We start from the raw sequence: 16,900 nt of genomic DNA on the forward strand, positions 1-16,900 counted from the left end.
GGGCCAGGGAAGGGAATTCCAAAATTTGGCACAACAACTGCAAAGGAAGATAGAGTGCAATACAGAGTGCAGCACCTAGTGGTTAGCGACTGACACCCAGATCACTGCTTTATCCTTTTTACTGCTTATAATGGAATTAAACTGGGGAGAAGTAGGCTTCGCAGCCACCTCCCAAAACTGACCAAAGTAGACCACCTTGAGAAATCCTGGAAGGGAGGCTAATAGAGCTTCCAAAGGTGGAAGCCCCCCCCCCCAGCAAGTGGAAAACCCTGACACGACTTCTCTGGATGCACTCCCTATCCTAATGTTTTTAGCTGGAAAGTGCTGGAAAAAGGGATAGCGGTGATCACATCAGAGGCAATAAGCTCCACCACAATTTTCCCTTTCCCCTCTTTCTAAGGTTGTATGAGTTCCCTTCTTTAAGCCCTACAATTCACTGCAGCATTTCCATATCCATCCACATATGTTCCAGTATTTCACAGACGAACCTAGGGATGCTCATGCGTATTTCTGACACACCGGGGGTCACTTCTTGAGCATCTCTCATCCCTGTACACCCACCCATCGCCAAACATTCCTGGAGGGTCTTCTCTCCATCTGCTGAATGTTATATCTTTATTCTGCAGCACCCTGATTAGTACTGGCTTCTGAAACTGCATTAGTAAATATACCATAATAGTTTCCTTTTGAAAATAAATAAAAAAAGAGCAAAATGTTTATTGGAATGTTTAATGTCAAAATGAATCAGCTTGTGTTTGCTATAGAATAACAGCCACTGGAACTCATTCATCAACTTTTTATTATTTGGATAGGTAGTTGTGGACACAGGAGTCAGACTGTTTGTCCTTCCTAATCATTACTGCCTACCTGGACTCTCCAGGGTCTCTGGCAGTGATCCTTTCCATCCACGATGCATTTTTTTAAACTAGCAATGTTAAGGATTGAATTGGGGACCTTCCATGTGTAAAGTATGTGCTCTGGCCCCTTCCCTCAAGCACTCTTGTATTTAGACAAGAATGAATGAACTTAGCCAGGAGTCTGGCTCTCGTCACATGATTAAAAAGCTCAGAGGCTGATATTTGTGTTAGCAGTACATTGGGTAAAATGGAAAAGCTGACATATCAGCTTTTTAAAAATAAGGAGATCTCCTATTAATAGGAACTACTGGAGTGTTCATACCCTAATAACATCTTTCTTGGTGGCATTGCCTTTTTTTTGTATCTGATCTGGGTCTATTCAGTCAGCTCAGAACGCTTATTTGCAGAAAGCTTTTTCCTCTCATGGCTGCTATGACTTCATGCCACACTTTAAATTCCTGTTACTTTTGATTTGTGCCTCCACATTTATGGTTCCTCATCAGTCTTTCTCTACCTGTGCTTCTTGACTGTCATGCTTACATTCATATTTTTATTGCTTGTGCAAGCACAAATTTGTGCCTGCGCAAAGTTCCCTTGCGTTCCAACTCACCTGCATGCTGCTTTTCGATGTTTTTCCAAACATCCCAAAGAGCTTCCTTGTCTTTTATCAGTAAGGCTGCTTGCCTTATCCTTTCCTTCTTTGCTTGCTAAACAGCCACTTAGCCACTATGGGAGAACTTGCTGCTATTCCCACTTTAAAGGTAAGGGACTTGAGCCTAGATCACACATGCAGCAGAATGAGATGGGAATGAAGTGGCAGATCCTTATTAGAATAATGCTTCATGCAGCTGACAATAGTTGAAACACAGTTTTTAGTTGTGGGACATTATTTTACACATGGGAGTACAGGTTGTTCCTCATTATCCCTGGGAGTTCTGTTCAGGAACCCCCAGTGGATAAAAAAATCAGTGGATACCAAATCAGTGGAAAAATAGCTTCAAGAACCCACTGCCAGGTTTCTTGCTTCTTCTCTATTGTCACCCAACAATGCATCAGTATAGATGCTATACCACATTCAGCCACTAGATGGGTGGATTAATGGAATCTAGCGGAATGAAATTATAATTACCTTAGATACTCGCCTATATTATGTAATATTTTTGCCAAGTAATCAAGCTCCAATTATCACTTCGCCTTATCTCCAGGTCAATCAGAGGGCAGAGCCTTTCAACTCTGAAAAGTTTCCTTTCTCAAGCAGCAGGCAGGTACCACAGAGATCATTTGCTTCTACAGCAACTGGTAAATTCCAGCCAAAGTTAACCTTTTATTGTCCTTCCTTCTGCTGCAGCCTGGTTCTGCTTTGTCTGTTTTTTTCAACACCAGAATGGGATTCTCCTTTCCATATGAAACAAAGTCCCAGGCTACAATTAAGTAGTGCACCATTATTTAAGAATAACACCGATGGAAAGCAGTGGGTCTGCTCTGAGTAAAAAGGGTTGCAAATATATGCAGCTGTATCTCTCTGCTGTGAATTGAATTGCACACTCTCAGTTATGTGTTATGGGTTGTATATAGAGCTTCTGGCTTAACACATCAGACACCTTAAAGGTGGATTTGATTCATGGTTCTCCTGTAGTGGTTCCCAACCTTTTTCACTGGCATATCCCTTGGCAGCCCATTTCCATATATTGTATCCTTCATATTAGCAAAATGTTTGCAATTAATAATACAAGCCCGCATCTCCTCTATATGAAAGCCCAGACTTCATGTATTCATCACATACTTTCTCTTTTCATCTGTTTGAAGAACAGAAGACTCTGCCTTTGCACTGTTTTGCACCAGAAGTGTGCTGATAAATTCTGGGTGATTGATCACTTTCCATATTATGTTTCAGCTTTTTTACTGTGCTGCTTTTCAATCACTGGTTCATACATGAATTGATGACCAAAAACTAGCTGTTGGTGGGGCTTTCACAGCTAACTAGCTACCTCCCTTCCTGCCTTGCTGGTCCTTGCAAGGCATTCCTATCTTGCAAGGCATTCTGGAGCATGACCTTCCTTTTTTCTGCCATTATTCCATTCTTTTTCAAGTACCCCTAAAGGTCCTGTTGAGTGTCCCTGGGAGTACATGAATAATAGGTTGGGAACCACTGTTTTACTGGTATGTTGTTTACAGTGCACTTACTCTGATAGTGCTTACAAAAAGGTGGTGAAGACCAGAATTTAAAAAGAATAGAATTGTATCTTATGATCTTTTACTATGTTTTTAATAAATTAGAGACTACAGTTCTTAGGTAACAATTAATGGTAGGTTATTTTTCAGGATCTGGCCTCTGGTAAAATCAGACAAAACTATATTCAGACACCCCCCTAAGTTTAATCCCCAACTTATCCGAGGGTCATAGAAAATTCCATGATTGTTGGCTCAAAACCTGCCCTCCACTTATCTGTGTGATTGACTTATAGGTGAGTGTCTGTGGTATTTAAGAGTGCAAAGATAGGAAATGGGATTTTGGTGCTTTTTTCCCCTTGTTACAAGGCATTTAAAGGTGGTATCAGTGTGAATCACATCAGTGGATCCCAAATCAGTAAATGCCGAGGTCCTACCTGTATTCAAAAATGACGTTCCTCACTTGCAGCCTCAGGTGGTATATTCTATGAAGCACCTCAGGATTTTGCATTATTCTTTATTTTGCTTATATCCCACCCTTCTTCCAAGGAGATCAGGTTGTTGCACTCCTCCCATTCTTGCAATGGTCCTGTGAGGTGGGTCAGGCTGAAACATAGTAATTGTCCCAAGGTCATCCATGAGTTTCATGGCTAGGGAAGAGATTTGAAACCCATTCTCCTCAAACCAGAGCCAACCACACAAGCTCTAGTAACTCATTCTCCCACCTGTGTAGACCAGGCCTGAAACCAATAGAATGCAACATTGCAATCCCTAAGCATGTTTTCTCAGAGTAAGTCCTGTGGAATTCACTTGGGCTTACTTCCAGGTAAGTATGCATAGGACTGCACCTGGGCAGCGCAATCCTAACTTGCGCTGGAACAGGCAGGCTGGCAGGCCTGCTCTGTATCCAGTGCAAGTTTGGGACTGGCTGAGGCTTGGCCCAAGGCAAAGGGAAGAAATTCCCCTTTCCCCAGGGAGAGCTGCAGCAGCCCCAATGGGTCTACTCGGATCTGTACCACCTGAAGAGGTGGTGAAGATCCGAGCAGTACGGAGTAGCCTGGAGCTGCTCTGTGCTGCCCGGGGCCTAGGATCTGGTATAACTGCCTGCAGCCTGCCTTCCCACACCTCCTCCCTGATTCCTCCCTACCCTCCCCACACACCCCAGACCCACGCCGACCCAGCTTAGCCGGTGCAGTTGGTGCAGAGGCTGGATTTGGCCTCCGCAGGCCAGCACATGTCCCTGTGCTGGTCCAGTCAACTCACACAGAGGCACAAATGTGCTTTACGGCACGTTGCAGCCCTCCTAGGCCAGCACAAGGGACTTGTGCAGCACAAGGGACTTGTGCAGGCTGAGTGCATCCTTTGGATTGTGTTCTTAGTTACCTAAGGGGAGAATCGCCATTTCATGTACTTTCATGATTGTTTTTCCTGCCAGTTTTCTTTTAATCATGGAACTACATGAAATGTGTAGTTCTGCCCTCAGGCCTCTTGAAAAATTCATTATGGCTGAGCAGGGAGTGAAATCTTGCTCTTTTAAACCCTTTCTGTGATGCATGATGAACTCACCTTTCCTCAGCTATTCTCAGTCATTTTAATAGTCTCTTAAATCTCCCTTTCCTGCTACTGTGATGTTTCGAACAGTGTCTGATAACGTGAACAGAAGAATGTTAATTAGACTGTAGACTAAGGTCTGTGTCCTTTTCTGTGTTCTGCCCCATGCCTTCCATACTGTTGGCACTAAGTAAATGCTAACTGGAATCTGCACTATCATTATCTGCTACTTGAGGTTGAGCAGTGAAAATATTGGCTCACAAATGCATGTACTGCCAAAGGCAGGCATTTGTAAAGAATGCATGTTGTGCTCGCTCGCTCTCTCTCTCTCTCTCTCTCTCTCTCTCTCTCTCTCTCTCTCTCTCTTCCAAACACAGTTTTTTTAAGTATTCAAAACTGCAAAAGTTAGATACATTGGTATTATGGAATCTGAGAAACCCCTATCTATAATAAGTTCATAGAGAACACTGCAGGTTCTATAAAAACGCATAAATTTTACTTCTCTGGCAGAAAAATTCCTGCAGTTTTGGCAGAGGAGGAGGCTCTGTACCTCTATGTCTTGCACAAATGTGCTCTGCTCCTTTCGCATATGAACATCTCTCTCTCTCTCTCCACTTTTTGGAGCAGCATAAAGTCTTCACTGATAACTCTGTCTTTGGTTACCTTCAGATCAGAATTTACAATCATTGTTGGAAGCAGATTTGTATTCTGGTTTCTCCTATGTGTTGGCAATCTTCAGTCTCGAAAGACTATGGTATCGCGCTCTGAAAGGTGGTCCTGGAACAGTGTCTAGTGTGACTGAAAAGGCCAATTCAGGAGTGACAATCTCTTCCACACCGGGAGCAAGTGCAATCTGTCCCTGGTCTGTCTTCCTGGCTATGGGCCTTCCTTCTTTGCCTCTTAGCCTCAGACTGTTGGCCAAGTGTCTCTTCAAACTGGGAAAGGCCATGCTGCACAGCCTGCCTCTAAGCGGGAGGCCAGGGTTTCCCACTTGTTGTGGTCCACTCCTAAGGCCTTCAGATCCCTCTTGCAGATCCCTCTTGCAGATGTCCTTGTATCGCAGCTGTGGTCTACCTGTAGGGCGCTTTCCTTGCACGAGTTCTCCATAGAGGAGATCCTTTGGGATCCGGCCATCATCCATTCTCACAACATGACCGAGCCAACGCAGGAGTCTCTGTTTCAGCAGTGAATACATGCTAGGGATTCCAGCACGTTCCAGGACTGTGTTGTTTGGAACTTTGTCCTGCCAGGTGATGCCGAGGATGCCGGAGGCAGCGCATGTGGAAAGCGCTCAGTTTCCTCTCCTGTTGTGAGCGAAGAGTCCATGACTCGCTGCATTACAGAAGTGTACTCAGGACGCAAGCGCTGTAGACCTGGATCTTGGTATGTTCCGTCAGCTTCTTGTTGGACCAGACTCTCTTTGTGAGTCTGGAAAACATGGTAGCTGCTTTACCGATGCGTTTGTTTAGCTTGGTATCAAGAGAAAGAGTGTATCCAGAGAATATAGCCAGAGAATGTAGCCAGAGAATACCGAGTGTATCTTGGTATCCAGAGAAAGAGCTCAGTATCCAGAGAAAGATTTCTCCTGGGCACTCATTATTATTATTAAAAATGTATAGAAGTCATGGTTAGTATATTTGATAGCAGGGTAGGACCGAAACTCAAATGACTCGGACTTGAGTAGCAAAAACGTGTTTTTTGCAACTCGTACAGGAAGACTTGGGCACTGACTTGGGACTCAGGGGTTTTACCCTAAAAACATAAAGATTCTAATAGGCTTGAATCAAAACTCGTTTTTGTGTGTGCTTGTGATTCTTTTTTGTGTGCTTTCTTGCTTTTTTGCACCGCTTCCATAACTCAACTTGTTTCTTGAAAAGAGTCAGACTCGAGTCAAAATACTCAAAAAACAGCTCTGGACGAGTCACAGCAACCATCTGTTATGACTCGTGGGCAATTCAAGTCAGGGGGCAGAACCTTGGGACTTGACTCAGCACTGTGGCTCTGGCACATCCCTGTTTGATACTATGTAAATACAGAATTGCACCAGACAGAAAAGAGAGGTGAGAATCATATGAGGAAGAAAAGAGGGAGAGAGGTATAGTCTGTAAGATACTCCATCTAACCATGGTAAGTAAATTGGGAACATTAGGTGTTGGGAATGTTGTGGTTATTTTTGCACATTTATTTCCCACCAATGGCTGATATTTTTTACGGAAATAACTCCAGCTTATCTTTTGTATGCAGAGGCTGTAAATGTCCCTTATGAGTGCCCTATTAATTTTGTTACTAGAAATAGTTTTTTTGTCTTTGTTTATTTTATCACTGTATCACATTCTGAAAGTCAAATCTGTGCAACTGTAATTCATTCCTTTGGAGAGAGCAAGAAATGATCTTCCTTCCTTCATTTCCTCCTTCTTTTAGGAACACAGATCTTTAGTAGTATCAGCAAATTTCGAATCAGTACCCTGAAGTTTCATCCTCTTGATCCAAACATTTTTATCTGTGGAGGATTCAGCCCAGAAGTGAAAGCATGGGATATAAGGACTTCCAAGGTAAATGGAACCTCAATAAAAATCATGTTTACTTGATTGATAAGCATTCTGTGAAAAGATGCTTAGATAATTTAGAATCTGCTATCTAGACATTGTAGATTATGATGCTGTTTTGAGGGGGAAATTGGCATTTTCTGTTGCAAAGCACAGGGACGTGATTTTGTCACGCTGGCTGATAAAAGTCATTAGTTTGCAGTTCCTAAAACAAAAGGGGAACAAAAAAGTTTAAAAATATGAACATGTTTTAAAAGTTTTATTTTTATATCTTATATCTGCTGTTCAAATTCTAGGAGTTGGCATAAGCCAGGGGTGCTCACACTTTTTTGGCTCGAGAGCTACTTTGAAACCCAGCAAGGCCCGGAGATCTACCAGAGTTTTTTTACAATGTTCGCACCATCATAACATATAACATTTATATGTACAATGTATGTTGGTGTACCTTGAGCCCCACTGAGTATAACAGGACTTACTCCTGAGTAGACATGCCTAGGATTAGGCTGTGAGGCTGCAATCCTAGCCACACTTACCTGCAATCCTAGCCACACTTACCTGGGAGTAAGCCCCATTGAGTACAATGGGCCTTACTCCCAGCGTTTCCTCCCAGAGGCACCTGAAGGGGGGGTTTGGCACTCCGCGATCTACTCATTTTGCCTCGCGATCTACCGGTAGATCGCGATCCACCTATTGAGCACCCCTGGCATAAGCTGTTAAGGAACCCCAGTGTAGCATACGTTCTAGAGGTGATTTGCTGGTGTTTTATATATACCTTGTTGAGGCCATGAGCCTTTGTGGGACAGGGAGTTATTAATTTATTTTGCCATGTAAACCTCTCTGAACTTTTTGTGGACAAGCAGCATATAAATATTCTGAATAACCCCCCACCCAAATGCACACGGCCTGATATTCACGTGGTCGTGGTGTTTCTCTCTCAGCCAAGCATCAGATGTGAGGCAGGGATAAAGTCCTAATGCACCTTACATTCCTGCCATGGTTTCACTACATTTTACATTCTTCCCTTCTTGCTATTTGAAAAGAATGCTCCCCTCAGTCCAGCAATGCTGTACAATTTTGCACACATCAACTTTGGCCCTGAAAGACTCCCAGCACCCTACTTTGATGCAACTGTGAGGGAATACTCATGGATAGTGTTGATAGGGAGCAATGTCTGGGGCCTACATAAACCTCTCGCAGGAAGTCATGCACGGTATTCTTCCATGGCAAATCAAATCAGTTTCCTGGGGCTAAGAAAAATGGAAGTACTGTATGAACAGAAGGTACTGAGGACTGTGGAGTTGGCGTGTCTCTTCCCAAAGAACTGGTGTCTGAGAAGGCATAGATTTCTGACCTTAAAATTTCTCTTGATGGTATCTTATCAGCTCTTTTTGGTCTATTTTCTTCAGGGAATCGGTGTTGTAACAACCCTTGTGACCCAGTGGCCCCAGTTGTTCGGGATCTTTTAGGTTTTCAGGAGTGAAATGGCAAGCTTTGATTGGACAGTAATCCTGAGAGAATTCAGTTAGTCTTTTTTTTTTTTTTAAAGTCTCATGCTAATGAATGATGCCTATTAGCTATAAGCCTCTATGGCAGCCTAATAGAACTGTTTATAATTATAAAAATGTAATGGTTAAATATCCAACTGCTTCCTACGCTGGTGTTTCTCCCTTGGAGCAACATGATCATAAATCATCAGGCCGGAATTCCTGTGGCTGATGATATTTCAATCCAGATCTATTTTCAGATTTTCTTTTGTTTTCTGTTCGATAGTGAGATTGTTTGTGCAAGCAGTGAGTGTCATTTCCTCTCTTCTTGTATTTTCTTTCCATTCTTGAATCCTGGTTGCTACATCTGAGATGGGAGAAAAAGCCTTCTGAGTTGTGTTTCTTTGTTCTTTTCTGACATAATGTACTCCATTTGCCCTTAACTAGAAGAGCTGGCTGGGGACTGCTTTCCAGTTGCTTGCATTCATGCCACATATTTGTATAATGTATGCGTTTAAGGTGATGTTTTCTTTTCAGTTCATTGCAAAAGCTGTGGTATTTTTTCCCCCTCTTACATGCAGCTTTGAACTTCTTTTTGCCTTAAATGGCACTTTCAGCCATCTTTCCACTTGTCATTCAGCTCACAAAAACACCTGATAGCTGTGTGGGTGAGGCAGTGTTTTTGTTTTTCTATTACTTCCTGCACTTAGTTATACTTTACTAGTTTGTGACTTGCACTCAGCTGATTCTCTGCAGAGCAATGAGACCAGGGCATCCCTGGGGATTGGCAGAAGTCCACAGTGGCTAGCATTGATGGCATCACCAGTTGCTGTTGACGCCTAAGGAACAGCTTGGGGGGGCAGCCTGATGGGATCAGTTGTAAGGAGTCCTGGACAAGTGGTATCAGTCTTTGAAAGGGACTGGTCCAGCTGGAAAGAAGGAGGTGGCTGAGGGAGGGAGGGAGCGAAGGAACGAGGAGGTGAGACAGAAGGGAAGAAAGGAGAAATGAAGACAAGCAGCCATGAGGAAGGGGTGGCAGAGGAGAGCTGGAAGGGTAGAAGAGAGGGAAATGGGAAGACAGCAAAGAGATGAAGGGCAAGAACCCCAGAGACAGGACTGTGCAGAGAAGTTCAGGAATTCAGAAAACCCCAGGAATTCTATAAGTAGTTCACAGCTTAATCTACCCATTGTCTCGAGTCCCAGGAAATGGGTATAAGAAATATGTGTAAATTAGCTTCTGTAACTGAGACTTGCCATTTAAAGACAAGCTTAGCTGTTTTTCAAAGCCACTTTGGAGATCTTCTGCAGCTTTATGAGAAACAGTGGCAGATAAAGACCAGTTTCACTTCTTTCTCTCCTTGGGCAAAGCTTCTTCCAATTACTTATCTTTCAATGTGTCCCATTTGAAATGAACAAAAGTACAATATAATGAGCAAATCACTTTTCAGAGACTGGAAGCACTTTCACAGAATAAGATTAAAAAATTGAATACATTTTTTTTTTGGCTTTTAACCAAGAATCATTTCAGTCTAGGCTTATCACAGCTGATCTCTGTGTTAAATCATCTTCTGTAAGATTCGTGAAAGATAACTGACTGTATATAACCAAGTATGCAGCTGAGTTGTAACAGTGGTAGGACGAACCATTGCAGCTTTAGAGGGAGCCACAGTCAGTGCCATTCAAAAAGATGAGATGTAAGGAATAGGAAGGCTAGAGCTGTTGTCCTCAAAAACATGTGCCTTTTATCAGCACAGATCTTTAAAGACCTGACTTGCCACCAGAAAACTGTACATGTATCATCGGAATGATGGATGGCAGTGTGAGAGGCTGATTAATTTATTTTACACAATGCTGTCAATGTATGCGATGCCATTTAGAATAATGTAAGCAAAAGAAAGAGAGAAAGATGACAAGGCTCCTGTCCCAATGACCTTGCATTCTAAAGTTAGACAACTGGAGCAGAAGGTCAGGACAAGAAGGAACAGGCAACAAGACAACAGGAGGAGGGGAGAGGCAAAGACAACAAGGGAGGAATGTGTCCAAATTCAGCTACTTCTATTTAGACTTAGGGATTATGAAAGCTCCTCTTGGAAAAAGTTGGTTTTAAGGAGGGATTTGAAAGAAGGGAATAGTAGTCCACGCAGCATTGTGAATAACACTTAGGGCCCAATCCTATCCAAATTTCCAGCACTGATGCAACTGCAATGCAACCCTGAGATAAAGGACCTTGAGGAGGTCTCTGTGACTGCTCCCCCACTCCAGGATGCTGTGCGCACCCCGTTGGCATAGCTGTATCAGGGCTGGAAAGTTGGATAGGATTGGGCCCTTAATAGATCACTTCCTTACTTCTAGATTAAGTCCAGTCATTTTTGAGTGTTGTGAACACTCTGAGAGTTGTGAATGTGAATAATTCAGTGTCAAGATGAAGCTTATATTCGCATGTGATTTTAAGCATGGTCCGTCTCAGTCATGCATAGTGAACTATGTCATTTTCTGTCTTGTCCAGTTTCTTTCTTGGTAGTTGTAGGATTCAGCTATTATGAACATGGCATCTGCCCTGCTCCACATAATGAGATTGCAGACCCTCTGTTGTGTTCTTGCAGCGCTGTGTCCAAATACATGCCTTTAGTAAGGGCCACAGCCTAAGGGTAGCAGCAGTTTGGTAGGGAGAGAGAGAGAGAGAGAGAGAGAGAGAGAGAGAGAGAGAGAGAGAGAGAGATGAGAAAAGCAAAATCCTGCTTCATGGCAGGACTGATCCTGGCTCATGCAGCAACTCCAGAAGTGTGCTAATGTGGGATTCAGATTTGTTGCTGTGAGTTGGGGATTGACTGTTCATTGGTACGAAAATGCTACTTTTGAATGCCAATTCCTGAGTGCCATTCACAACTTCAAGAGAGGATGAGTTTCTCTCCCACAGATTTCATGTGACCACATTATCTTTCATGCTGTAAATCTTCAGCCTTGGAAACATTTCCAGCATTAAACCAGAGTTCCCCAACATCAGACACAACTGTACCTCTCTCTCAGATCAATTGCTAAGTGACTGGGAATACTGAGCTTCAGCAAGTAGGCAATAAGCTGTCAAAAGCTTCACATGTGATTTTATTTGGGGGGGGGGGGTAAAATAAACCTGCTTGTTTGAAAAAAAGTGTTTTAAAAGGAGCCAGAACACCCCTTTTTACCAAACACTAGAAGAACTGGGGATTTAACAATTGCCGTTAGTGTTTTTTTAACCCAGCAATTACTTTCAGAAGCCGACCAAAGAACAAATTTAGTCAAGTATCCTAGCTACAAAATAGCACTTTTCAACATTTTTGCTAGAATAGTATTTCTTGTCATGGCATGGTAGCCTTCTTCTCATTTATATCTTTTTCAGGAGAGCAGTAGCTTGAAAATCACAAGATCACATGGAAATAATTTTTTTTTCCAGTTTTAGATACAGCAGATCTAAATCTTTTTTTTTTTTGCACTAGTTTAACTTTATTTACAGTATTGTTCCAGACTTTCTGTTCCATCACCCTAGATAACTAATATCAATGGAGTATAAGAACAGTGCAATTTTTTCACATTCAGAAGTAGAAGCAGCTGCTAGAATTGTTCACAGAAAACTGAGGGTGGGGGAAATAAATATTCAGTAAGTGGTCTTGTGGTAGGCATGCTGAAATCAGTTTTACTTGGCACCTGGATACGTCAAGGAAGGGGCCAGATTGTTCTCTGGGGTGAGAAGTTCCATAGTCTGGACAACACAACGGAGTAGCCTTGTACCATGTACACGCTAATCACATATTGGATCATGGCAGGATATGGAGCAAGGCCTCCTCTGATGACCTGAGTCGATGAGCATCATCATGTGGAAGGTTAAGCTTATACTGAGTCAGACTACTTGTTCATCTACCTCAGTATTGTCTATTGGCAGTGGCTGTCCAGAGTTCTGGAGCTGCTCTACCTAGAGATGCCAGGGTGAACCTCGGACCTTCTGCATGCGGAGCAAGTGCTCTGCCACTGAGCTATGGCCTAACAATCCTTTAAGTATCCCATGCTCATACTGTTTGGGACTTGAAAGCTTATAATCAACACTTTGAGCATGGAAAGTAATGGGGAGCCAGTGAAATTGATCTGTTAATAGAGTTGCATGATCTAAGAAACTTTGACCCACGTGGTGGAAGACATGTATCTGTGTAAGAATCTCATGCGGCTCCCATCTCATTTAGATTCTTTTACTATGTGCTGTAGGCCGCACGGGTGCAGCAGAACGATGAGCTCTTACTTTGCTTAACCCATTTTTGCCCGGACCGCAGGTGTGCCCATGTTGTATATATGCAACGTTGGGCAGAAATGGCTTAATTAGTCAGGTTCCACCTCCCTCTCGAAACAAGGGAGCAGGTTCTACGCAAGAGAGACGTGTATGTGGGTGGGAGGCAAGCAAGCACCTGCAAGGAGACTAGACAGAGAGCTGTCTGCCTCTGTTTTTAATTGTCTCCAGTGTTGCTGTTGCTTACTGCAGCGCCACGCCAAACCGCTTTGAAACAAGTGTGAAGACAGGAAAAAAGCCAGTCCTTGGATATACACACAACATATATACATATTTATATTCGTGGACGCATTTTGCAAGAGAGTCAAACAAACGAGGGGTTTCTGAGGGCCCTAATTATGTATTTTTTAAAAATTATATTTCTGGATTGTCTTAATTGGTGATTGAAATATAAATGAGACTTCCAGTTACCATCTTCTTTTTCTCTCCCTTTGCTTTTATGTCCTTTGCCTACAGCTAATTAGCTTCTGTCCTTCTGGCATTCTCTGCACTTTTGTGCTTTCTCTCTTCTGATCTTTCCAACTGTCAACATTAACTCCTCTCCTTTCCAAAGGTTTTGGTTACCAGGCAACCATTTCCTGTACAATGTGCTTGTTGGAGCACCCCCCCCCTTCCCATTAGCAGCCCACGCGTTCCTTGGGCAACTTTAAATCATTCAAAAATTTTGCTGCAGATCGTGGATACGAGCAATGTCATCCCTTCTCCCGCAACCGACCACGGCCACCCCAACCACAATGTTCATTCTCAAGGCAGCTGTTGAGATTCTTTTTTTTATTTGTAAAGTATGATGTATTTTGACAAATAAGTAGCCTTCCACTTATGTTCTTATGTTGAAGCTCCCATTTTTACTTATTGGGTTGTACAGGTACAATTATTACTTTGCAGATGTATTGGATCAATTTATTGTCACTGTGCAAATATCGGTAACTCCTTTCAAACCTCTTAATTGCTTTGTGCATTACACATGATCCCTGGGATTTTGCAACAAAAAGTAGTTTCTCGATTTTTAATAGCATCCTGTAAGAGAGCCTATTTTGTTTTAGTTATGTGGGTGACACCTGCTAACTTTTCTAAGAACATCTTAGGTTTACTCCTAGAGCCGAATGTTTTACCATGTAAAACAATGATGTTTTGGGTTGTTTTTTTTAAACTCTGGGAAGAAAGAGTCTGTGCTGAAAAGGATAAACATGTAGAAGATGGATCACTCCGAGGGCTCTCGTCTGCTTCCAGAATTAATGAATTGAACAATTTAAAATCTGCAGCAATTAGCATTTGCAAAAAAGTCTTCAGAGTCCAAGGGGGCAGGTGTCATCCAGGCTAAGGATCAGGTTCCAGAAGTAACAGACAAATGAGATGGAACATCAAGTCAAGTAGTGTCTGCTGCTGCTCCTTGTGTTGACGAATTACTCAGGTTGATGGGTTAGCTCAGAGGCCAAGGCTACAGAGGGCAGCTGAGAATGGCCTGTGAGGCCAGCAGCCTGGCCTGCTCTCTTGCCCTGCTGCACTTAGTCAACTGGGCTTACAGGAGGAGGCAAAGTGCTGGTGGCCCAGGGAGTTAAGGCACCAGGTCCTCACAGCTGGGTGACCTAGGCCAAGACACGCACACCATTGCCGCACCATACAGACGTAAGCTTCTTTATTGGTATCAAAATGTTTCATCTGTTTCTACAAGACTCTGGGAAGCAAGACCATATCAGATTTCCAGAACAACTTCCTCCAGGCACTGTCATTGCGGAGTGTTCCAGAGGCACCACCACACAGGCATTGAAGGTGTCCCCACTGTGGCTTGAAAAATTAGAGAGAGCACTGGCTTCAGGATGGGTCTATCTGTTTCTTGAAAATATCTGTCAGCAAAAAAATGACTTTCTGAAGCAGGTTCCACTTAAGAACATAAGAAGAGCCCCACTGGATCAGGCCATAGGCCCATCTAGTCCAGCTTCCTGTATCTCACAGCGGCCCACCAAATGCCCCAGGGAGCACACCAGATAACAAGAGACCTCATTCTGGTGCCCTCCCTTGCATCTGGCATTCTGACATAACCCATTTCTAAAATCAGGAGGTTGTACATGCACATCATAGCTTGTAACCAGTAATGGATTTTTCCTCCAGAAACTTGTCCAATCCCCTTTTAAAGGCATCCAGGCCAGATGCCATCACCACATCCTGTGGCAAGGAGTTCCACAGACCAACCACACACTGAGTAAAGAAATATTTTCTTTTGTCTGTTCTTGTACTTTTCCCTCTATTGCTTGTTCTTTTGAAGAGAAAATATATGAGAGCCTGCCTTTCCCTAAAACAAACATGAGATTGCAAGGGGAATAAGTTTTAAGTATTGCTAAAATAAGAAACCACAAGCCTTTTCTAGAATACAATTTTTTTATTTTTTATTAAACAAGTAAATCTTTAAATCTTTAAAAACATACAGGAGTGCCATACTTTAATGGAAGATTGTGGCCTTGATGCAAATCTGATCAATGGGTAGCAACAGAGCTGAAAGAATAGAAGACTCTCTATGACATGGTGTAATAGATCTCTTTTCAGTTTCTAATAGGGTTAAGTCTTCAAGATGCTATTGAGAATCTAGGTTCTTTATTGGCTGTTGAGTTGGGATCTTTTTATTTTCTGCTGCAAAAGTCAAGTGAGTGGGGTAGGCTGAGAGAGGAGCTGGGTGAGGTTTGAGGCAGGCCCTACTCTTTTTTTGTTTTTTAAGGAATAGGAAAGCTGAGAAGCTGTGGCAGCCTTGGAAAAGGTGCTAAGCCAGAAAGGGAAAAGGAGAACCTCCAAGGGCAAAATGATGTCAGCTCAAAGAATGGTTTGGACATTGGTGTTTGCATGGAAAAAGTGACAAGTTCCAGGGAAACTGTCTTTCCTCAGCCCTACCTTGATTCTTTCCCCCAAATCTAAATGGATGGATGGCAGCAGGGGCGTGAGTGGTCTAGAACCAGGATTCCCAACAGTCCTTCTCTAGTGTCTTATCTCAGGTGCCACCTCTGCGCTTTGTTCCATTGCAAGCCTATTGGACCGAGCTCTGTGCTTCAAGAGCACCATTCTAGACTTCAGTCCTAGTACCCGTCAGACAACCAATTTCTGTTCACCCGACCCTATGAAGCCTAGCTTCAGAGATTCACTTACATTTCTGCTGTTATAGATCCATTGGAGGGGGGTGCAATGGCATTGCTAGGAGGGTGCAGGCTGCACCAGATGATGCACAGAGAGGGGTGTCACCACTACTGGCCAACATTTTTAAAATCTTGGTATTTTGGAAAATACCATCATGTTATGTATAAATCGATGCATAATTTCACGCAGAATGCAATGAAACAAACCGCACTGAAATATCTCTATCAAAAGTTGTAGCCAAAAAACCAGCAGGAGTGGGGCAATGGTACATCACCGCATCCACCATTCAGGGTGTTGCCACGCCCACTCCATAAGAACATAAGAACAGCCCCACTGGATCAGGCCATAGGCCCATCTAGTCCAGCTTCCTGTATCTCACAGCGGCCCACCAAATGTCCCAGGGAGCACACCAGATAACAAGTGACCTCATCCTGGTGCCCTCCCCTACATCTGGCATTCTGACTTAACCCATTTCTAAAATCAGGAGGTTGCGCATACACGTCATGGCTTGCACCCCATAATGGATTTTTCCTCCAGAAACTTGTCCAATCCCCTTTTAAAGGCGTCTAGGCTAGACACCAGCACCACATCCTGTGGCAAGGAGTTCCACAGACCAACCACACGCTGAGTAAAGAAATATTTTCTTTTGTCTGTCCTAACCCGCCCAACACTCAATTTTAGTGGATGTCCCCTGGTTCTGGTATTATGTGAGAGTGTAAAGAGCATCTCCCTATCCACTCTGTCCATTCCCTGCATAATTTTGTATGGGAGGAGGTCCATCATAGGGGTGATGTCCAGGCCTCTCACACCAGGTGACACAAGCCCTAGAGATGCCACTGGGGGGTGGTAGGTCAAGATAGG

The 16,900-nt window shown here is 43.2% G+C and overlaps 1 protein-coding gene across 1 annotated transcript in view; it reads left to right on the top strand.

Moving 5' to 3' along the window:
• Window positions 1–16,900, top strand: part of WDR25 (WD repeat domain 25) — a 115,945-nt gene that overhangs the window by 89,994 nt on the left and 9,051 nt on the right. The window contains exon 4 of the mRNA XM_066612246.1: window positions 6,999–7,129. Coding sequence (XP_066468343.1) covers window positions 6,999–7,129 — 131 coding nt within the window. The remainder of the gene's footprint in view (window positions 1–6,998; window positions 7,130–16,900) is intronic.

Source organism: Tiliqua scincoides, chromosome 1 (assembly GCF_035046505.1).
Source record: "Tiliqua scincoides isolate rTilSci1 chromosome 1, rTilSci1.hap2, whole genome shotgun sequence".
Lineage (NCBI taxonomy): Eukaryota > Metazoa > Chordata > Lepidosauria > Squamata > Scincidae > Tiliqua > Tiliqua scincoides.